General features: G+C 37.9%; 1 protein-coding gene across 1 annotated transcript; it reads left to right on the forward strand.

Annotated features, from left to right (window-relative positions):
• Positions 1–1,283: 1,283 nt before the first annotated feature.
• On the forward strand, positions 1,284–17,612 carry btbd9 (BTB (POZ) domain containing 9). The gene is made up of 11 exons (XM_084092853.1): positions 1,284–1,477; positions 2,754–2,965; positions 4,089–4,452; positions 4,537–4,804; positions 6,215–6,437; positions 8,333–8,452; positions 14,876–14,985; positions 15,087–15,276; positions 16,303–16,410; positions 16,519–16,597; positions 16,814–17,612. The coding sequence occupies exons 2-11, from the start codon at positions 2,781–2,783 to the stop codon at positions 16,970–16,972; spliced, it is 1,806 nt and encodes a 601-aa protein (XP_083948979.1). The 5' UTR covers positions 1,284–1,477; positions 2,754–2,780; the 3' UTR covers positions 16,973–17,612.
• The last annotated feature ends 7,400 nt before the right edge of the window (positions 17,613–25,012 follow it).

A 25,012-nucleotide genomic window follows, 5' to 3' on the forward strand; every position in this document is an offset into this window, starting at 1 on the left:
AAAGCTATTTTCTGAGTTAAAATATTTAAAGTTTAAAGTGTAACTATTGTTTAACGTATTTTATACTTAATCTTATACTTATGTATAATACTTAAAAATACCCCGATGAAAATGAACCATGCTTTTACTATAGTAAAAGTGTATGTGTGTAACCATGTTTCTTTGGTTGGACTGATAAAGTTAACATTTGTACAGCCACAGTATTACTTACTACAAATAAGTCAGACAGAAACATCAAAATAAATACATAAAAAAGACACTTGAATGACACTGTAGAGCCTTTTTATTTATTGTTTTGTAGCCTGCAATGAGGCGCTCAGTATCTTCATCGGACCCTACAAGATAAACACGGTACTTTTTTGGCACAACATAAACCCATTAATATTACGAGACAATAAAATATAACTTTTATTAGGGTTAAACATTTGAATTCTTACACTTAAAAACTGAGGGCGCATCTCCGCTGCTGCATCCGACTGCCAGGTTTACATCACCACAATCACCGCAAAGCTCTTCCCTCCCGCACGCAATGGGTTGTGGGCAATATTAGCCGTAAGAGTGTGCATTGATCTGCACTTCGAATTCTAACCGGAAATAGTAGACCATCCGGGTATCTTTGGAACACTCATTTCAACATGCTACGATTTGGGACGTACTAATTCTAGTTTCGCATACTATTTAGGATGGATAGTATGCGAATTGGGACTCAGCAATAGATATCATATATAAAGGCTAGATGTCTCGTGCGCGCTGCTGGCCAATGGAGGTCGACGTCCGCACGTGGCGGCCATCTTGCGGCAGTGCGCTCGCTCACTCGTTTAATGGTGCAAATACTTTTAAATAACCATAACTTGCCCAATTTTCTACCGATTTTCAAACGGTTTGGTTTGTTATAAACGTCAGAGATGTAGTTATGACACTACATACATACACTGCATACATATGAAAAATTATAACATACATGTTCAAGCATTCGGAATTATAGCCACGTTAATAACGTTTGTAAGAAACCAAACCGTTTGTAAATCCGTCAATATTTCAGCGAGATATGAGGATTTGTGTGCATGCTGATCACTCACCTTAATGCACAGAACACTGACATAAGATGGCCGAACGGTGATGCCGGAAGTGACTGCGCCATAAGACATCTAGCGTTTATATATGATATCTGGAGTAAATGATGACCGAATTTTCTGAGCTTTCTGAGCCCTCAACCGCTCCGGAGGAAGAAAGACATTATACCCCATCAGTCCACTAGAGGCGCTGTGTCACAAACGCGTAACATACGGGCGCCTTATAAACATCCGGTTAGGTGTTTTTCTGTTGAACGAATGGATTTGTGGCTCGTTACAAATTTGTATTTAACACATTTTACTTATTAATTGATATATAAATTTAACATATTTGGAGTCAAGAGAGCTTTGTTGCCTTCTCGGTCTGCTTTAGGCGGAGACAAATCGAGTCTTTATTGGTGTTGGTGAGTAGAAGCTTATAGACGATAACGCCACATTTGCTCTAATGTAACCTTGCTATATTTCATTGATTTTACCACGAACCTAGCATGTATCATTGTATCTTTGAGTAATACTTGTGTTTTTATTGTTAATGCGAATGACGCTGAATGTTCGGTTATGTTTATAACCGCTGAGAAACCGCAATTTAGTGACACATGAAACATTTGTTGGCGTTGAGACACATAATCCTATTTTTTTTACTGGATATTCATATCCTATACTACATAACTACTATATAATGATGCTCAGACCGTTTATGCATTATTGATGTTATTGTAAACATAATTTTCTTCTCACAGAGGTTTGCCATTTTATTAGTCAAGCCCATAAGAGTGTCAACTTGTTTTTAATTTAATTATTTATTTAACTATATATTAACATTTGATCTTTTACATTTATATGCATTTATATGTGTAATTGTATTTATCATGCTAGAGTGTTTTAAAATAAGACAAACCAACTAAGACATTTTGGCCTGGTTTCACAGACAGGGATTAGATTAGGCCTTGGTTCAGTTAGGACATTTAAGTAGCTTTTATAAATGTTCCTTAGAAAAAAAAAAACTGGAACTATAGGCTTAAGCCTTGTTTGGGAAACCGGGGCGTTAGATTTAATTTGACAAAAGATGAACAGTATGGAAAGTGACAGGACAAGGGAGAAAGCAAATGTATTAAAGGGATAGTTCACCCAAAAATGAAAATTAGCCCATGATTTACTCACCCTCAAGTCATCCTAGGTATATATGGTGTATATTCTTCTTTCAGACGAATGCAATCGGAGTTATATTAAAAAAAATGTCCTGGCTCTTCCAAGCTTTATAAGAGCCGGAAGCTAGTTATTTTAGTCGATAAAGTTTTAAATATGGATATTTTTCTTACACTAATGCATCGCTTCACTTCAAAAGGCCTTTATTAACCCCCCAGATGAATGCACTTTATGAATGCACCCCCCCTAAAGATGAATGCACTTTAATAGACTTCTAAAAATTTGCATCCATTCAATGCCCTTATAAAGCTTGGAAGAGCCAGGACAATATAACTCTGATTGCATTTGTCTAAAAGAAGAATGTCATTTACACCTAGGATGACTTGAGGGTGAGTAAATAATGGGCTAATTTGAATTTTTGGCATATTTAGACATATTTAATGCCATAAGAATATTCTGCACAGCAGGAATGATCTAATGAATGCATGCACTGTTTTCATTGACAAATTCAAATGTTTGTTGTTTATGATTCAGATGTAAAGGTGTTCCCCAGCAGTGGTCATGAGTGACAGTCATCCTCTGCGGCCGGTGAGCTCAGCGTCTGAGATCGACCACCTCCATCTCCTGTCAGAGCAGCTCGGCGCTTTAGTTCCCGGGGAAGAGTACAGCGATGTCACCTTCGTGGTGGAGGAGAAGCACTTTCCTGCACACAGAGTCATTCTAGCGGCCCGCTGCCAGTATTTCAGGTTGCACTTCATGAGATGTTGCTTGTCTATTGGGGCATTTCTTGATTTAAATTATTTATGTATATAAATTTTGTACTATAGTGAATCAGTGTCATTCTATGAAAAGCATGCCTTTTTTTATTTTGAAAGTTTTTGTACGATTTTAAACATTCAGAAAAATGATGTGACAAAAGTGATGCAGTAATTTGGTAATTAATTGCATTGTGTCATCTGAAGTTAAACTAATACATTTTGGTTTACATTAAGGTTCATTTGTTAGCATTAGTTAACTACATTAGTTAACAAATGAAAATACTTCTAATGCATGTATTAATCTTAGTTATTTTCAGCATTTACCAGTACATTATTAAATTCAAAGGTTATCTGATAATATTATTTAAAGGGTTAATTCACCCAAAAATGTAAATTCTGTCATTCATTTTTCACCCTCATGACGTTCCAAACCAAAGACTTTTGTTCATCAACACAAATTAAGATATTTTTTTATTTTTTTATGTCCCTCCATTGATAGCTACGCAACTACCACTTTGACACTTCATAAAGTTCATAAATAGATCGTAAAACTAAACCACATGAATTGAGCGGTTCAGTCCAAATTTTTCTGAAGAGACACAATCGCTTTATATGCTGAACAGATTTTATTTAGGCTTTTAACAAAAGTCTTACAGGTTTGGAACAACACGAGGTTGAGTGAATGGTGACAGAAGTTACATTTTTGGGTGAACTAACCCTTTAATGGACCTGAACTAACATTGATAGGATATAATTATCAATTCAGAAAGGTAACAGGGTTAATGATTCACTTGTCTAATTTAGTTTTACAAACAGTTCAACTGTTCAGAAGAATTTGATGCTGATAAGTTTTTATGCTTTCTACACAAAATGTAACAATTATGAAACCACTTCAATTTCAGCCATGAGCAGCTCTATAGAAGACAGTAGTATCATTATCCAGCCCAATTTAGATTCAGTGTTGAGTCAGCTCAGTACAATAACAGTGTCAATGTTGCAAAGAAGTACCCATTTTGTAAAATCATTTCTCGTTTCTAAAATAGGCTTTGTAACCTAACCTTGGTGAAATTCTTCTTTCATATCATCCTTTTTCTTTTCTTTGTCTCCTCAGGGCTTTGCTGTATGGAGGGCTGAGAGAGTCCCAGGCCCAGGCAGAGGTTCGGCTGGAGGAAACCCGTGCCGAGGCTTTTTCCATGTTATTGCGGTATCTGTACACGGGCAGAGCCACCCTGAGTGAAGCCAGGGAAGAGACTCTGTTAGATTTCCTGGGACTGGCGCACCGCTATGGCCTCCAGCCACTCGAGGGCTCCATATGCGAGTTCCTCCGCACTTTATTGAGCACGCGAAACGTCTGTCTGGTGTTTGATGTGGCAAGTCTGTACTGTCTGAATGGGCTGGCTGAGGCCTGCATGGCCTACATGGACCGCAATGCCACCGAAGTGTTGAAGTCAGATGGCTTTCTCAGCCTTTCAAAGGTGAGTGATAGAAGATATGACAATTTTAATGCTTAATTTAGTTTAGTATGTAATTTGGCTGTTTCTAATGTTTGCTCTCTGCAGTCTGCACTGTTGACCGTTGTGAGGAGAGATTCGTTTGCTGCAAGTGAAAGGGAGATCTTTCAGGCCCTCTGCCGCTGGTGTCACCACAACGGTGATGGTCCAGAGGCAAAGGAAGTGATGTCGTCAGTCCGACTGCCCTTGATGACCCTTTCTGAAATGCTGAATGTGGTTCGTCCCTCGGGCCTCCTCAGCCCGGATGACCTGCTAGATGCCATACAGACCCGCTCAGAAAGCAGAGACATGGACCTCAACTACCGTGGCATGCTCAGTCCGTTTACTTTTCTCAGCTTATCACTCTTTACATAATGAACACTTAAGCTGCTTTTCCAGCGTTGGGCCAAACCGTTCTCGCTTCTTGCTTAACCGCTCAATTCTGTGCCGATCTGGCCCAGCCTGTACGGATATGGTTTCATTAACGGAGCTGATAACGGGGCTCTTTGGAATATAATATAACTGCGTCAGTCATTGTTTTGATAATGCAAGAGTTTACAGACGGTATGTGATATAAATAGCGACCGTGTCATGGAGGATGATCAGATATTTCTTTTAATTTTATTATTAACTTGTGTTTACGTTGCTCAAATAGCATGCTTGGCCAGCTACAGAGAAACTGGTAGTCAGGCAACAGACAAGTGATCAATCCTGAGTGGCGACATCACTACACGCATTCTACCAGCACGGTTCAACATGGTTAGCCAACTGTGCTGAGAATTCTGGGGTCGATAACGGTTTGTTATCGTGCCGAACCAAACTCAAGTGGAAATATACCTTGAACCATTACATTCTTAGAACCGTTGGGCCCGACTGTGCAAAAGCTGCTTTAGATTATTAAAGGAAACAGGTCACATCATGACAAATCAGTTAACTTTTTTTCTTAACTTAAAAAAAATATATATTACTGTCTAATTTTAAAACAATCTATAATTTCTACATTATTATTATTATTATTGGAAACCAACTGCCTGCATCAAACATGATTTTCATCTTGCAGAAGTTTTATTGAAGCTCATTAGAATGACAACTTGTTGACAAGTTAATTTGTAATATTTATTAAAAAAACATTTTTTAAATTGATAATATATATTTTTGTGTGTAATTGTATTTACCATGACCAGTTTTAAAATAAGACAAACCAACTAATACCACAAAACCTCACGGAATTCATTGCTAATACCCACCAAAATTGTCACTTTCTTGAGGATGATGTCATTAAGAACCTGCTGGCTCTTATTAGTTAAAGAGATTTCACAAAGGATTAACACTAACAGTATGGAAAGTGACAGAGCACAGAAAATAAACCCAAATATTGCATATTAAGACAAATATGATCGAGAAACAAAAATGATCTGCATGGCCTGTCTAATATAAATGGTCATGTATGTATGACTAAATGACTATCATGTTTGGTGCAAAAAACTTTTGACTAATGATGATAATGTATGATATGGCCTAATTAATCTGTAGCCAACAGTTTCTGATGGTAATGCTTGAGATTTACAATTTGTGTATTTTTCTTGGTGCAAAGTATAATTAAAAATGTAAATATCTGGAAATTTGAGTTATTTGTCCACCTTTTACAACACTGACATGTAAAGTAAAGATCCGTAGAGTACGGAAAATGTTTATAATGCTTCAGTTTGACTAAAATGTGTCCTCTGCTTCGTTGTGTGTGTTGTAGTCCCAGAGGAGAACATTGCCACTATGAAGCATGGCGCTGTGGTGGTGAAGGGTGAGCTGAAGTCTGCTCTCCTGGATGGAGACACGCAGAACTATGATCTGGACCATGGCTTCTCGAGACACCCCATAGAAGAAGAGGGACGAGCTGCTGGCATCCAGGTCCGCTTGGGTCAATCCTCCATCATCAACCACATTCGTCTACTGCTATGGGACAAGGACAGCAGGTAATGCAACATTAAAGGGACAGTTCACTCAAAAATTTAAATTCTGCCATCATTTGATCACTATCATGTCAAGTCACCTTTATTTATATAGCGCTTTATACAATACAGATGGTTTCAAAGCAGCTTTACAGTGATAAACAGGAAGATAATGATTCAATGATGCAAACAGAATTCAATTCCACTGTAAAGCAGCTCTAAAGAGACAATAGTAAACAATCATTATTCAGTTCAGTGTTGATTCATTTTGGTTCAGTAACTGTGTAAAGTACATCAATTATGAAATAAATTCAGCCAAAAAGTAGAAAACAGTGATGTCATCTTCTAGCTTAGTTGAGTTTTCATCCAATAGTGTCACTGCATTCAAATCAGTAACACTGCTGAATATTAAGTGTCCCCAACTAAGCGAGCCAGAGGCTACAGTGGCAAGGAACCCAAACTCCATCAAGTGACAGAAATGGAGGAAAAAAAACCTTGTGAGAAACCAGGCTCAGTCGGGGCCAGTTCTCCTCTGGCCAACGAACAAACACGGTGCGATTATCATTCATGCTGCATCACAAGTCAGAAGTCAGATTGTGAATCGGTAGCATTCAAAATATTTCATCCAGTTCCTTCTGCTTGAAGATCGGATTCATCACTCTGGTATGGAGACGAAGCTGGTCATAGGTCTGTGAGGAGGACTTGTCTGGTTCTTGTGGGCTTTGCTGAGGATCTGTGCCGATGGCTATCATGTCGACGAGGTCTTCATAGGGGATTGTTCTAGTTGAAATGGTGTCTGCTGACATTCAGGGCTGCGTTGAGGTCGTGTCCAATGCAGGTCCACCATCTGATCTGGATATGACCCGGATCCGGCTGACTACGGTAACCTCGGGATAAGGATGAGACAGACAGACTAATATTAGCGTAGATGCCATTTTTCTTACCATGTAACAAGTACGTCTGGTGTTATGGGAAGTGTTCCCGGTTCCAGTTGACCTAATTTATGCAGCCTAACAATCCTTTAAAGGACAAGATCGGTATTTTACACTTAAAGCCCTGTTTACAGATCGTTTCTGATGAAATAGAACGGTTAAGATTAAAATTTGGACACATGCTGCAGGCCCGAGAATTTTAGGTTTCTTTCGCTTCTCCCCTCCACCTACAGAATGGCAGCCTATGGGCACTGGAACAATCCTTCCAAAAAACGCATTAAACTTTCGTTTACAAAGACGTGAAACTCACCGAGTGGTCAGGGGTGTTCACTGATATGCTCACACAAAAATTGCTGCAAAAGATGCTTTCCAACAGGTTTTATCGTAGTTTTTGTCAAACACACACAAAAAAAAACTTGGACAAAAACTTTGCATTTAAAGGGATACGCACTAAAACGGCACGTTTTACTCAGACCCGAAAAGTGACAATTTAATGCTAAAACTTGAAAGTATTTTGAGCTAAAACTTCACATATGCACTCTGGGGACATCAGATACTTTTGAAAAGGGGCATAATAGGTGCCCTTTAACACAGCACAGGTTTTGAGAATGTGGTTGTGAGTCCTGAAACTATACAGTTGTAAGTTTAGTTATAGAATGCAGTTGTCTCTCCCGCAAAAAACTAAACTGTGTGTGAACGCAACTGTATTAAGGACTCAAATAAAGAACTGATAACCGTATTCTGCTGCTGTGTGAACGTGGCCATAATGAAAGGAATGAGAATCGATGCCGATTAGCTCCAAAAAAATAGCACATATGACTTGCAATATCTTTGGATACAAGACACAAGAACCACTGGCATTGAATATTGATGTTAAGCTTGGCACACCGTGTTTTCATGTGGCTTATTTTGAATGTACAATATCTTCACTTAACTTATTCAGCTATGCCCATTTGCAACATTTTGATGGCTCGCTTATGTCTGCAGGTCTTATTCGTACTATGTCGAGGTGTCTATGGATGAGCTGGACTGGGTACGTGTGGTGGATCACTCCAAGTTCCTGTGCCGCTCCTGGCAGCATCTCTATTTCCCAGCACGAGTTTGCAGGTAGAACTCATTACACAACAACTGGACTCGGTGTTTCTCTCAAAATTTGATTTGGGAAACCTTGTTTTTTCTTTGAAATAAAAAACATTTTGTTGTACTAAACTTACTCAGTAGAAAACATCTAGATTGAAATGAAAATTAAGTTTAGACAAAAAAGTGAAGTTGCAAAAAAAAAAAAAAATCCATTAATGTGATGCGTAGCTGAATTTTCAGCAGCCATTACTCCAGTATTCAGTGTCACATGATCCTTCAGAAATCATTCTAATATGCTGAGTTGGTGCTCAAGAAACATTTCCTATAATCAGAAATGTTGAAAACAGAGTTGTGATGCTTAATATTTTTGTGGAAACAAATTTTTTCAGGATTATTTGATGAATAGAAATTGAAAAGAACAACACGTATTTGAAATGGAAGACTTCTGTAACAATTTACTTTCACTTTACTGCATCCTTGCTGAATAAAAGTATTAAAGTGCCCCTATTATGCTATTTTAAAGGTTCCTAATTTTGTTTTAGAGGTTTCCTACAATAGGTTTACATGCATCCGAGGTTAAAAAAAAAATAACTTAAATATTCTTCTAATATTATATATAATTATAATATAATATTATATTCTTCTAATAGGAATGCGCATGCGTCGCGTCTGAACGCGTTGTTGTCTTTGGAGCTCCATCGATTTGATTTATAATTCTTGATTTTTCTCTTTAAACTCACTTACAACGAACATTTTCTACTTTTCCTCACTGAGAAGCACTGCTGCTCAAACCTCATAGTTACAACGCGGACTGTTGAGCAGACGCGTCTCAAGCCTATTAGTGATCCAACGCCGGATACTCTTATAGGTTACTCCTGTGGATCACGGCTGAACCACACTCACTTACAAACAAACATTTTTTTTCGCCTATCGTGCGTCTACTCTACACCCGTACCACTAAAAAGACGGATTATATCCAAGACTTCAGTCATAAATTAGTATTAATATTAATAGCATCACTGGTAGCGTCGTTGCTAACTTACTGTCCATCTGTTAAAATGGCGAATATATCAGATGTAAGTAGTCTACCTTTTGGTGCAGGTGAGGACACATTTGAGCTTCACGCACTACAGTCTGAGCTGGAAGCTGTTGAGAAACAGATCCACGACCTTTTAGTGAGACAAGCCGAGCTGATAGACCGGCGTTTAGCTCTTGAAACATCACGCGCCGATGCACACAAATCAGTGATTAACGTTACTAACCCGCTAACTCCGACCTCGTCTACTCCGTGCGTTTCTCAACATCGGTCCCGTGCGCCGAGGTCGCGATCAGCCATGGTCTCGTTCACTCCGGCTCCAACACGCCACCACGAAGCCTGGATGGTTCCGCAGCGGAAGACGCGAGTCAGGTCTAGACCAAGAAGACTCTCTCCGACCCTCCCGGTTTTCGAGATATCCACCCAAAACCGCTTCTCCCCTCTTCGCGAAACAGAACGCGATGCTGTGATCATCGGCGATTCCATCGTTCGGCACGTACACGCTACGTTAGGTAAAAGTAAGGTGCACAGTCACTGCTTTCCTGCTGCTCGTGTTTCTGAAATCGCTGCTCGCGTTCCCGAGATTCTGAACGCTGACAAGCGCGTCGGAACTGTGGTCCTGCACGCGGGAGTGAACGACATCAGGCTGCGCCAGACGGAGATTCTGAAGAAAGACTTCAGGAATCTGATCGATACGGTACGCAGCACATCGCCTGAAACAACGATCATAGTGTCAGGACCGCTTCCCACGTACCGACTAGGACATGAAAAGTTTAGTAGATTATTAGCGCTAAATGAAACTGCTCTTTGTAAATAATTGGAATCTGTTTTGGGAGCATCCTAGGCTTTTCCATGCTGATGGCTTACACCCAAGCAGATTCGGAGCGGATCTTCTGTCGGATAACATCTCCAAAATGTTAAATACCTTTTGACTAGTAACCAAAAGTCCAAATCATAGTCTCTGCTGCACCAATTTAACTGATATAAATACTAGTGTAGAACATTGCATAGAAACTGTGTTTATTCCTCGTTTAATGAGATCAAATAATAAATTTACTGCAGGATCTAGGAAAAATCTAATTGTTATTAAAACAGAAAATGTTGCTATTAGTAAACAAAAACAATTTCTAAAGCTAGGTCTTCTAAACATTAGATCACTCACACCTAAGGCAGTTATTGTAAATGAAATAGTCACAGATAATAGCTTCGATGTACTTTGCCTTACTGAAACCTGGCTTAAACCAAATGATTATTTCGGTCTAAATGAGTCTACCCCAGCAGGATACTCCTATAAGCATGAGCCCCGTCTGATTGGTCGTGGCGGCGGTGTTGCAACAATCTATAGAGATATTCTCAATGTTACTCAGAAAACGGGTTATACGTTTATTTCGTTTGAAGTACTTGTACTAAATGTTACGCTCTTAGATGTTAGAAAAACTTCCCTATTATCTCTAGCCTTGGCTACCGTATATAGACCGCCTGGGCCTTACGCTGATTTCCTAAAAGAGTTTGCAGATTTTCTCTCAGACCTATTAGTCAGTGTCGATAAAGCATTAATTGTTGGAGATTTTAACATACACGTAGATAATCCAAATGATGCGTTAGGGGCTGCGTTTACAGATTTATTAAACTCCTTTGGGGTCAAGCAAAACGTTACCGGACCAACTCATCGTTTTAATCATACACTCGATTTAATTATATCATATGGAACCGATCCAACCGATATAGATATCATTCCACAAAGTGATGATGTCACTGACCATAACATGGTAACTTGCATATTACGTACTCCTGTAATATATCATGCTGCGCCGCGTTATCGATCAGGCAGAACAATCCTTCCATCCACCATAGATCATTTTTCAAATTGCTTATCTGATCTGTCTCAGCTGCTCAGTGAACCCAAACAAACAGATGAACTAGAGGAATTAACTAGCACTATGAGCACCATTCTCTCTGGAAAATTGGATACTGTTGCACCCATTAGATTAAAAAAGGTCAGAGAGAAAAGTAAAGCACCATGGTACAATACTACGCATGTTCTAAAGAGAGAAACCCGTAATTTAGAGCGTAAATGGAAACAAACTAATTTAGATGTCTTTAGAATCGCATGGAAAGACAGTATGTCACGTTATAAAAAGGCCCTAAAAGCGGCCAGGGCTGAGCACCTCCGCAAACTAATAGAAATAACCAAAACAATCCTAGGTTTTTATTTACCACCGTGGCTAGACTAACAAATAAACAGATGTCACCTGAACAAAATATTCCGTTACAGTTTAGTAGTAATGATTTCATGAAGTTCTTCACTGAGAAAATAGAAAACATCAGAACCACAATTGTAAACGTTCAATCCTCAATCGCGCCTTATAATTCAGCCTCAATTATCACGACGCAAGAACAATTACAGTGCTTTACAACTATAGAACAAAAAGAGTTAAATAAACTTATCACTTCATCTAAAACAACAACATGTTTATTAGATCCTATACCAACTAAACTACTGAAAGAAGTGTTACCTGTAGTGGAACCTGTAGCCTCTCCTCAATATTATTAACTCATCTTTATCTTTAGGTCATGTTCCAAGAACATTTAAACTGGCAGTTATAAAACCTCTCATTAAGAAACCACAATTAGACCCGCATAATCTAGCAAATTATAGACCCATTTCAAATCTTCCTTTTATGTCTAAAATACTAGAAAAAGTGGTGTCCGCTCAACTGGGCTCTTTCTTGCAAGAAAATGACATCTATGAAAAGTTTCAGTCTGGATTCAGACCGCATCATAGCACTGAAACTGCGCTCGTTAAAATTACAAATTTACTTTTAGCATCTGACCAAGGCTGTATCTCAATACTAGTTTTACTTGATCTTAGTGCTGCGTTCGATACTATAGATCACACAATACTCTTAGATCGACTACAAAATTATACTGGTGTTCAAGGACAAGCTTTAAGTTGGTTTAGATCATACTTATCTGACCGCTACCATTTTGTCTATTTAAATGGAGAAAAATCGATCATAACTCCAGTAAACTATGGAGTGCCGCAGGGATCTGTGTTAGGCCCTCTGTTATTCTCAATATATGTGCTGCCACTTGGAAATATTATAAGGAAACATGGAATTAGTTTCCATTGTTATGCTGATGACACTCAAATCTATATATCATCACGGCCAGATGAAAACGCGAAATTATCCAAATTGACAGAGTGTGTTAAAGATATAAAAGATTGGATGACGCGCAATTTTCTTTTATTAAACCCAGACAAGACAGAGGTACTAATCATCGGTTCAAAAAACCGCCCACAAAACCTCTCACACTACAACTTTAACATAGTAGGATGTCCTGTTACTTTATCCTCTACAGTAAAAGACCTGGGTGTTATACTAGACTGCAACCTGTCTTTTGAAAATCATATTTCATATGTTACAAGAACAGCCTTTTTCCACCTTAGAAACATTGCTAAGCTACGTAACATGCTATCAGTTTCTGATGCAGAAAAATTAGTTCATGCATTCATGACCTCGAGACTAGATTACTGTAATGCTTTATTAGCTGGTTGTCCTGCGTCCTCATTAAACAAGCTACAGTTGGTCCAAAATGCCGCCGCTAGAGTTCTTGCTAGATCAAGAAAATATGATCATATAACACCAATTTTATCATCACTACATTGGTTACCTATAAAGTTCCGTATTAATTACAAGGTATTGCTACTGACTTATAAAGCCCTAAATGGCTTAGCTCCCGTCTATTTAACGGATCTTCTATCGCCCTATAATCCATCGCGCTCTTTAAGATCACTAAATTCGAGGCTTTTGGTCATACCTAGGATATCCAGATCCACCAAAGGAGGGAGAGCATTTTCACATTTAGCTCCAAAACTCTGGAATAGTCTTCCTGATACTGTTCGTTGCTCAGACTCGCTCTCCCAGTTTAAAACTAGATTAAAGACGCATCTCTTCAGCCAGGCATTCATATAATACTTTTAATCTGATAGTTAAATCCGACCTCTAGTTCATAAAAACGCCAGAGGAGAACTGGCCCCCGACTGAGCCTGGGTTCTCCCAAGGTTTTTTTTTCTCCATTAGGTCACCTGATGGAGTTTTTCGGTTCCTTGCCACTGTTGCCTTTGGCTTGCTCAGTTGGGGATATTTGGGGATATTTAATTGAATTAATCAATCAACAATACTATTGATCAGCATTACCAAACGTGGACGTTTTCCATTAGAAACAAGCATTGATGTATTATTTTAATTTAATACTGTGAAGCTGCTTTGATACAATCTGTATTGTGAAAAGCGCTATATAAATAAACTTGACTTGACTTGACTTGACTAATATACACTGCACATCACCTCATTCCTCAAAGAGCCTGAAAATGGTTTGTTCGAAGATTCAGTCTAAACCTCTCCTTTTACATGAGCTTACTCTGCTTTGATTGGTCAAATGGCCCAGTCTGTTGTGATTGGTCTACCGCTTGCAGCATGAGTCTTCCTCAGCACTTGATACACAGTGATACGGACAGTAATGATGGCGTCGGTTTTACCGTATAAATCAAGTGCGAGTCCTCATCCTTTTGAAGTGCGTGCAAAGTGGATTCGCAGCGCAGAAAAGAGTGTCTTCTCGACACGTTCACATCATGAACCAAAGTCTCAGCTACCACTACAGTGTTTGCAGACGGGTCAAAGTTGACGTTGTTTGCGGGCAGCCAGAAAAGACCATTGGCGGGCATTATACAAATTTGTTACATTTTAACATGGGTATGTAACAGGAAGTGAGACTTTCTGATGACTCGTTTCGGCAGTTCAGAGTTGATTCTTTCTTTTAGGAGACAAATTACTTTGTTGTGCACTTTCATTTTTAAAACTTTGTAGACCTTTTACATTCACAAACAGCTGTATTACACACTGCATGAAAGGTAATATTCAAAAGGCATAATAGGGGCACTTTAATGTATTTAACAAAAGAAAAAAAACGTACTAATCTCAAAATTTTGAACAGTAGGTTAAGGTTTATGTTATGAACAGTGTATTACAAAATCTGAATTTATAATAGTTTATTATATAATGCTTACATGCTGAACAAACCTTATACATCATGTACAATTATTATATTAACATGTTTTTGGGGTATCTTGTAAGTCAATCAAATACAAATGGTATTTCCATTAGATTTGTTCAATTGTGATACAAAAAAAGCAAATAGAGAACGTTTCAATGCTCAAACTCAAAGCTTATTATCTCTGAAAAGTTAAGGATGTCCTGGGTGGCTTGTATGGTCTAAAAGAAATCCACTACAAACAAATGTCTTCTGCAGAGGAGAGAAATTAATTGTTAGGATGTAGAATGTTATATTGCTGTCTGACTGTGTTTGCTTGTGGACACTAATTATTATTTTTATTTTATTTTTTTACTCAGGTTTATTCGCATTGTGGGGACACATAACACAGTCAACAAAGTATTTCACCTGGTGGCTCTAGAGTGCATGTACACACAGCGACCTTTCACCCTGGAGAGAGGCCTAATAGGTAATGTAGTTTTCCTAATTTCAGTGGTTATTCAGGAAGTTACACACATATCAGCTCGGTTACTGAAACTCATCCCACGTCTCCTCTGCGTCTCCCTGCAGTTCCCACAGAGAACGTGGCGACCGTGCAAGCTTGTGCTAGTGTGGTAGAGGGTGTGAGTCGCAGCAGAAACGCCCTGCTGAACGGGGACACCAGCCACTATGACTGGGACTCGGGATACACATGTCACCAGCTGGGCTCTGGAGCCATTGTTATCCAGCTTGCTCAGCCATACATGCTGGGCTCAATGCGGTACGAGATCTTATGTTACAGGCTAAAGAGCCCGTATTATGCCCTTTTACAAATTCTTGAATTTGTTTTTGGAGTCTACTAGAATAGGTTTTTATGCTTGAATGAATGTTAAAAAATTAACATTACTTTTCACATATTTTACTAATGCTCTGTTTAGTTCATGTTTCTATGAAGCCCCTCTTTGCAAAAAATGCAATGTGCTCTGATTGGTGTTCTGATTGGTCAACTGCTTCAAACTTGTTTGAGAAATGTCACGCCCCTTTACCATAACCGTGAGTTTCAACACACTTCTAACGCAACTCAACCAGGCTTCGCCCCTTTTTTTTGCGTATGCCTTGGGCAGAAATGATTTAAATGAGAAATATAGTGACGTGTTCGTTCCCAGAAGAAACTCAAGACTACAATGTAGGCGTTTCAGGGAGTTCAGTGACTTTGTAACTTTGCAACCTTTTTCATGCTCAAACAGTACTTTACACAGAAGAAAGTATATCATATAATTTATTACCTTGTCTTGTTTTCTTCTATTTAATTCCACTGTAAGTGCATTATTGTATCCACTGTTATTAGATTTGAGATCTGTGGCGGAGGTGGTTTTCGGCAAATAACAGATTAAATTATATTTTGTTACTCGCACAATGCTATTGTACGGCTTCAGAAAACTTGGAACACATTGCACGAGTCGTATAGACTACTTTTATGATACTTTAATGTAATTTTTTGAGAGGAGAGAATCTTTGAGTTTAATTTATCATCATCTAAACATCTTTTATCTATTTTCCACAGAAGAAACCCATCCTAAATCATGAAAGAATTATAACCTTTAAAGAGGACCTATTATGCTTTCTTACGGTGTATATTATTAAAAAAAAATAAAAAAAACGATGAGTTGAAATAATCTTGTGTTTCTGAACCCAAAACAACAGGGTAAAGTTGTATTTAACCCTCAATATGCCTTTCAATCACTGAAGTCTCTGTCTCAGTCTTTGGTTTAGACATGCTGACACTGTGAAATCTGTGTGTCTGTAGGTTGCTGTTGTGGGACTGTGATGAGAGGAGCTATAGCTATTACGTTGAGCTGTCCACAAACCAGCAACATTGGGTGAGAGTCATAGACCACACAAAAGTGGCATGCAGGTCAGTGAATGCTGTTTTTCTTTTTATTGTTACCTCATTATTTTCTTGCATTATAATTATGTCTATAACCACCTCAGAGTTTACATAAGTTGCATGTAATTCTTACAGGTCGTGGCAGAATCTGACGTTTGAGACACAGCCTGCATCCTTTATTCGTATTGTGGGAACTCACAACACCGCTAATGAGGTGAGCGATCTCTGCAAACTCTCACAGGATGTGTTTCTGTGACTCCTTCCAGCATCACATTAATGCTGCATTCATAAGTTTACATTGAGATAATATGATGTCAGTTTTGCATCATATTGCAAAACAAATTATACATGCAGTGTTTGTCAAAATAATCACATTTTTGATGAAATTCTACCACCCTAATGCACTCTTTTCACATGCTGTCTCCACTAGGTTTTTCACTGCGTTCACTTTGAGTGCCCTGCACAGGTGGATACAGTTGTTAAAGAAGGAAGTTCTGGACCAGATCAGCTCAAACCAGAATCCAGCTCCCAGTCCTCCCGTTCACAGGGCATGACGCCCCAAAAACCCTTCACGTCTCCACACACATAGACTGGATGTTTCTGATAGGACACGCTTGAGACGCTCAGGTTGTGTTCTCAAGGTTACGTGCTGCTAAACACAGAATTCTTTATATTTATATTGAGAAAATACTTGAGCCGATTATAACATGATGGTGAGTATAACCATTACTGTCACATGCACTTATTTTATTATGTTCGGATAACTACAAAAAACATAATAATAAGTATTACAGACTTGATGGGTTTTGCAATACTGTCTCATTTATTAGATATCTTAAAATTGTTCATCGTAGAAAAGTAAACAAATATCCTGTTTAAAATCAAAAATTAAAATCACCATGAAACGGAAGTTGTGATAGTCTTTCCTTCCCTATTGTGACGCTTGATTTTGTCCATGGGGAATTGATTGGATGGATGTAGTTTGCTATTGGTCGATCTCATGTGAGTGACAGGTTGTATGTACCGCCTTCTCGCCAGTAAACACATCATCAGAGGAGAGAAGAGATGTTATTTTGATTAAAGATTACGAGGGCACATGAATAATAATAAAAAAAAGATGTGCATGGATAAATCATTTACAATAAATACTGCAATATTCCATAAAAAAAACAAGAATGTTCAATTTTGATTTTATGGTGGCTAAAATAATAAAATCACCATGAACTGCATAGGCCTAAAAGTCTCTTGAATTTTTATTTATTTATTTTAATGCTGACAATAATTTGAACTCAAAGCGTATTGTGGTTGACACAAACCAGCTTTATTTAATGTAGTCTGGGTGTGTATTTTCTTTTTCTTGTAACAATTTTTATGTTGTTCATGGTTTTTATGTTGGCATCTAACTAACTTCTAGAGTTTGATTGGATACACAGCCTTTGATGTCAACAGCAAAATATATTTTTTCAAGCATTTTTTCTTCCCCTTTCAAAGTCCCTAGGTTGTGTCTTATTTTACTTATCCTAACTTGTATATACGATAAAAAATAGATATATATTATGTAGTTGCATTATATTATTGCCATTTAGCATTTTTTATTATTATTCCTGGCTATCTGTGACAGTACATTACAGACTAGGGTTGGGACCCACCAAATAAGAACCACTTTAAGGATGCTCACAAATGAAAATTGTTGAATTTTATTGTAACGCAAGCTTTAACGGTTAGAACTGGGGCTGATTTATTGTCAGGTGATGGTGAGAAACAGAGTCAATGAAACAGATGGAAAGTGTGAAAGTGACTCTTCAGTCAGATCACATATTAACATGCTTCCTTCTCTGAGGAGATTTAATAAATACTGTTTCTCAATCAGACATGGAAGGGTGAGTGACACCATAATACCACCTTCATTAAGCCACCAGGAACAGACGCACACTATCAAACTTCCTCGCTGCAATCAAGAGACTTCCCCAAGGGCTGGAGGATGATGGAGACTGACAGACAGTTGAAATGAAAACTAGGATGCCAGTACCCTGTTGAAAAGACCAGGTTAACCCTATGAAACCTACAATATCTAAATTATCAATATGATCAACACTTTGCTAAAAAAGTTGTTTGCACACAATCTTCTACATGCCTTCTGTCATCTGATTGATAGTTTATACTTTTTAGTAAAATGACTTTTAGTACAATTTTAAATACATCCACTTTCAGTTTGTGATGTACATGTTTGTGTTTTACTATGGAATCTTTAATTATTTTATAAAGTAAACGTAAGAATAACTTTTATATTGTTAGTAATATTTCAAGATGCATATTTACTGGAATGAAGCAACTTAGGTTTACTTTATTACACATAGGCTACATCATTTTTTTAGGGAAAATATTAAAATGTGTATCAAATATATGATACAACAAGCTTTTGTGGAATGTATATTTGTACATATCTCAATCATCATTGTATTGCATTACGTTAATTATATCTTTTGCCCCCGCAATAAAAAGTTTTTTTTTTCAAGTATGAACTCCATATTCTCCTATATCATAGGTTACATGAGCCATAAAAGCCTGTAGTATCAAATTATGACAAAACATAGAACACATACGCAAACTTTTATTAATATTTTTATGCATCAAATATTTTGTCTAAAGGTTCAATAAAGACAAATAAGCTGTTTTGAATGAATGAAATTTGAATGACCTTTTTAATATGTTTAATTATATATATATTTGTTGAATTGTATTTTTATTCTTCAAATCTGTCACTTAAAAATAACTAGCTTAAGTAAACGAAAGATCTGCGTCAGTGCAGTTAGAACGAATCATTTATCATCAGTCCCTCATTTACTAACGACACACACGGATGCCAAGATGGACGGGTCGTATTTAACGTCACCCTCACAAAATTACACAAGGTAAAAGATAATATAACCCACACTAAATATACGTAATTGCATGATAAAAATGGTTTGTGTCGAATAAACTGTCGATCGTGCGTCGAATTACATTAAACCGTCAAAATCCAAAGCTAACGTTACGTTCACAGCATTGCCAGCCCTGTTTTGAGTGCTAAATACGATTATGTTCATACCCTATGGTTCATACAAAGTTCGCGTATGTAAGATTGATAACCACATTCCATAATCATTAACTTAAATTTGAGATCGAGTTCAGTTGGTTTGTGCTTTGTGTGTGTGATCTGAGTGCGTTGTCGACAAGTTCAAGCGCGCTATCATTTCGAAATAACGTTAACGTTAAGTTACCTGGTAAACTTTTTTGACACCATCTGATCATTTTTACTATTGCTTCAATTTGGTGTTTGATTTCACGGACATAATTGTTTATTTCAAATGTTTAAATCTGGGGCCGAAAATCTTTTTAAGAAAGAAGTTTAACGTTACATTTCTGACGATAATTCCAAGTAGTTCGTAAGAATGTTTCTAATTCTTGGAAAAAATCTTAAAGGAGTTCTAAAATATTTTCTTACGAAAATTGTATTTGTTTTTCGAATACGAGGACCGTGTCTAAAATCGCGTACTCTCTTGAGTAGGTAACATACTTATTTTGAATAAGTAACGTTAATTACGCCATGACCGCTTAACAAGTATGTAACGTTACTATTTAGTATGAATGTGTGCAGTTTGAGTGTAAACCGAACATACTAAATTCGACATGTCACTATCATGTGACCTACCAGCCTCAGTTGCATTGCTTCACTGCCATATCGCTTGGCGAACAGTTTTGGAGAATTTGATGTTTTCCCATTCAAAGAAATACACTTTCATGCCTGAGAGAGGCGTTTCAAAGATGGCCGGCAAGTGAAATGAAGGGACATTGCTGGAGTTCAGCAGTCGGCATTGCATTTTTTAATGTGCAAGGTATTTTAAATAGTTACTTTAAAAGAGTCTGTCATGTTTTTGTTTGTTTTTTTGCATTTATTTGTGCTCTGTCTAGAGCAGTGGTTCTCAACCAGGGGGCCGGAGCTCACTAGGGGGTGCTCAGCAAACTTCCAAGGGAGCCTTAAAGGGGAACTATGCAGTTTTTTTAGCTTAATTTACCTTAAAGCAACACTAAGTAACATATTTTACCTTAAAATAATGTTTCCAAAATGGTTTCAGTGGTTCGTTTCTGTAGTTCGAATGAGACATAAGAAAACTACAAATTTGACTTGCTTTACGTCAAGCGTTACAATAGTCATTATTTAGTTTTTCTTCGTTTCTGATGTCGCACTACATCATGCAACATACTCTACCTTTTCTGTGGACATCGTTCATTCAAAGCCGGTGCTGGATAAACAGCGGGCGTGCGTGCGACGGTAGGCTGCGGGCGGCGAAATTATTTACGACAGCGGTAATGGACAATTCCGCTTCTAACCTGTAGGGCGACCGAAGAGGAAAAGTTCCTTAATGTTGCTTTAACTGAACAGCTTCTGAGTCATTGGAGTGGTTATATGACTTTTTTCGGGTTGAATGGTGGCCGTCTCGCTGAACCCTAGCGGCTGTGGGCGGAAAAACCACCCTTGCAACTTTGGGCCGGCGGTCTCAGCGTCAGGAAGTATTTATATGCTAAGCCTTCTGTGTATCATACATACCTCAGCTAAAAGCTAAAACAACAAACAATCTAAATATTTAGTATTTGTTTTTTTATCTTTCTGGTTATGCCAAGCTCTAAAATATTTTAAATATAATATAACATTAAGACACTGTGCTAAATGCCACTGCCACATGCAAAATGACTGATATATGAGACAGCCACCCTCTGTTTTTTGACTACATGGAATGGTTTCTGGTTACATCATTATGACATCATGTCGACAAGTTCAGGGCATGTAGGTTTCCGTAGTGTAGTGGTTATCACGTTCGCCTAACACGCGAAAGGTCCCCGGTTCGAAACCGGGCGGAAACAAATTATTGTTATTATTACATCAGATTTTTGTTACAGACTTAGCCTACACCAAGTTGGCTACTAATTTTACAATGCTATTTTTATTTTATTTTATTATATCTAACAAACAGCCTATTAAACTGTGTTTGTATCAATGTAAAGACGATGAGTATTGTCATAAAGGAAAGACAATGATTCTTTATTTCTTGCCTCAGACTCATGAAAGAAGTATTGCTGAATGTTGTTTTCACAAATCGGAGACAATAACATGAGCATTTTTAATCTTTTTCAACAGAAGAAAACCGTTTGAGAAGTGATGGGAACAAAATCGTCCATGGCGAAAAGTGCTAAGGACTCCTTAGTAAGTAAGACTCCTAGTTGTAAGCTGCAGATGAAAAGCCTCAAAAATGAGTTTTTACTATTAAAATTAAACTACTAAATTAAAGTGTTCTTTTAAAGAGAAAAGTGTATTAAACTTAAATATAAAACCATCTATTCGGGATGGTTTAGCATGTAGGTTTCCGTAGTGTAGTGGTTATCACGTTCGCCTCACACGCGAAAGGTCCCCGGTTCGAAACCGGGCGGAAACATTGTTTTGAAACTAAAAGTTTATTTTACATCCCTGAATTGTTTTGTCTACTCTCAACTATTCATACTACAGTCTTGAAGAAAATATTGTGATTTTCACAGGTCTGTAGATTAATTTAATCTTTTTGGGGTTTAAAATGTTTGTCAATCCTCCACAAGATGGCGCAATAGAATCAGTAATTTTGTATAGTCCTGCATTCATCAGCAGCCTGATTCGTACACCGTGTTGATCTTTCTAAGACAAAATGGTTATTCTTGAATGCATAGTGGACTTGACCTTCCTAACCTCTGTCTCGCGCTCTCACTGCTATCTAGCTCATTATCATCCCTGCACTCCTCCTGTTTTAAAATCTCTCTTTCTTTCCATTGCATTTGCCAAAGGTTTTTTCTCCCTCCCTAGTCCCTTTGATCTTTCTTCTTTCTCTTCCCATGCCCTTTAGAAGCTCTAGTAAGACTCCTAAGACTGGATGACCCGTCAGCCCCAGTCAAATTCACGTGACCAGACGTGGACGTGTTCTGACCATCTCCATTTGCTTTTTCCTCTTCTTGGTGTTTGCAGAATGAGAAAACCAGCCTCTGTGGCTGCTGCAACAGTCTTGTTTGCCTTCTGTAGTTGCTGGCAGTTTGGAGCTGCTTTGATCAGTGGATGGTAAAGCGGGCCGCTCTGACGGTTGCTGGGTCGCTCCGCTGGTTCACTGTGCCGTGGAGGCTGAAGCCTGTTTATTTGCACCGATGGAGCAGACAGAGCAACTCAGTGTGCCAGCAAAACATAATGTATGTCATTAGGGGACAAGCAGGGAAGGTTTGATACATTAACACATTTTCATCTAATGAATTTGATGGCAAGGATGCCACATGGAAAATGAGGCAATGCTTAGATGTTTTGACATTAAATTTGTCGATAAGCGATACATTTAATGATAAGTCATGCTTGAGGTCACGCATCAACTTTTTGTGGCCTTTCTTTACCCTCTCGAAATGTTCCAACACTTAAGATTTGCCTGCATGGTCCAGTCATGCACAATCTGTTACTACGTGATGTTTTTTTTCTGCGACTACCCGACTAATCAAAATTTAGTCAACTAAGCCTCTTCTCGTTGACTATTAAGGGGCAGCCCTAAAATCAGCATGTTAGAATGATTTCTGAAGGATCATGTGACAATGAAGACTAATGATACTGAAAATTCAGCTTTGCAACACATTAAAGGTCCCGTTCTTCGTGATCCCATGTTTCAAACTTTAGTTAGTGTGTAATGTTGTTGTTAGAGTATAAATAATATCTGTAAAATTATAAAGCTCAAAGTTCAATGCCAAGCGAGATATTTTATTTAACAGAAGTCGCCTACATCGAACGGCCCGTTTGGACTACATCCCTCTACTTCCTTCTTTAATGACGTCAGTAGAACAGTTTTTTGACTAACCTCCGCCCACAGGAATGCTCCCTCAACTCTACCGAAATTCGTTTATGTACTTGCGCACTTCTTATAACTTACTGTGTTTACTCAGCTCTTACGGGGATTTTCTGAAGTAAAACTGACGCTTCATCTTTTGTGTGATGTACAATAAACTTTATTAAACTCATCAGTATATGTTTGATCATCATTCGGACCTGGTCCGAAACAGCAGACTTGTAGGCTATTAATAATGGATACATACAAGCAGATGACAAATACGTTATAATAACCGTAATTAAACCATTAAACTATACCTGTACCATCTCTATACAGCACTCTGACTCTGTAGGCATTATTGTCCGACTCGAAATGAACACCGTTACTGAGAGTTTCTGATATTATCATCATTCTGTAAGATGAAATTGTCCTGAGAGACTGAGCGCGAGCTCATGAAGCTCCGCCCCCTGGGCCGCCCAGCAGCAGCTTATTTGCATTTAAAGGGAACACACTAAAACGGCGCGTTTTTCTGAGCCCCAAAAAATGACAATTTAAACATGCTGTAAAAAATGATCTGTTGGGTATTTTGAGCTGAAACTTCACATACACACTCTGGGGACATCAGAGACTTATTTTACATCTTGTGAAAAAGGGCATAATACGGGACCTTTAAATTACATTTGAAAATATATTAAAATAGAAAACAGGTTTTTTTTAAATTGTAATATTTTTAAACAAAGAGACTTCTTTCAAAACCAAAAATCTTACTGGACCCTAACTTTTGCGCAGTAGATATATAATGCATCTTTAATTAATCTTTAAGCATATTTTCAGTTGACTTGCACTCTTAAAAATGTATTAAACCTTTGAACGATTAGAAAAAGTACTTATTTGCACACTTGTTCTAGTAAAGCTATTATAAACACTGTAAGAGGGGGAAATTGCTAAACCGCACACACCGCAGCTTCATACCACATTACTGTAGACATTACATTACTGCAACAAGAGTCCAATCCAGTTATAACCAGATTAATGTTCTTATAAGATGGAGGCTTTCTGTTATCCTATCCACAACCCTATAAACACAGAAACACTACTAGCACACTGTCAATAAAGCCCTCGCTCTTTCTTGGGAAGGAATTAAAGGATAAAAGAAGTACTCGTTTATGGAAAGACATGCACACATAAAGATTTCCCATGAAATCCATGGCTGTTTGTATCTTAAACATCCCTCCTCTGAAATTGGCCCTCATGAATCAAGCAGCTGTATTGATATACTAATTTCTAGAGCAGCACTTTTTTTTCTTTCATTTCATCTCATTCATTCTCAAACTAATGTTTGTTTTATAAAAAAGACAAAAAAAGTTTCACTCTTACAGTTTTCTCAGTCACTTTTCTCGTATCGTTTTTAGCATTTGCAAACCAGTAAGTGCATTTCACGAAACAATTCGTACAAACAGCACCACACTATGGACTACCTGCAAAAAGCCTGTAAATTGCTCAAATTCCTTAGTTCATCTCGCAAAAGTAAGTATTTACATCAGTGGAAAATGATGAGTCCTTGTGTCATTAGCCGCGTTTCCATTACCCTTCAAATTGCGCAAATTGAAATTGCGAATTGAAAATACGCCCAATGGAAACACGTCAATTTCGCAAAAACTCCCATTTATCGCAAAAAAGTTTTTACGCTCGCATGAGGTGGTTTTTCAGGCAATTCGAAAAATAAATATTTTGCAAACCTGCAATGGAAACAGTTTTTGCGCATTGAC

The sequence above is a fragment of the Abramis brama genome (assembly GCF_963993115.1).
Source record: "Abramis brama genome assembly, chromosome: 19".
Lineage (NCBI taxonomy): Eukaryota > Metazoa > Chordata > Actinopteri > Cypriniformes > Leuciscidae > Abramis > Abramis brama.

Excerpts from the sequence above, each read along its gene's own strand:
- btbd9 (XM_084092853.1), top strand. The coding sequence starts at position 2,781 with ATGAGTGACAGTCATCCTCTGCGGCCGGTGAGCTCAGCGTCTGAGATC. Across the intron at positions 2,966-4,088 it reads GCCCGCTGCCAGTATTTCAG|GGCTTTGCTGTATGGAGGGC; the intron begins GTTGCACTTCAT and ends TTGTCTCCTCAG. Across the intron at positions 6,438-8,332 it reads CTATGGGACAAGGACAGCAG|GTCTTATTCGTACTATGTCG; the intron begins GTAATGCAACAT and ends TTATGTCTGCAG.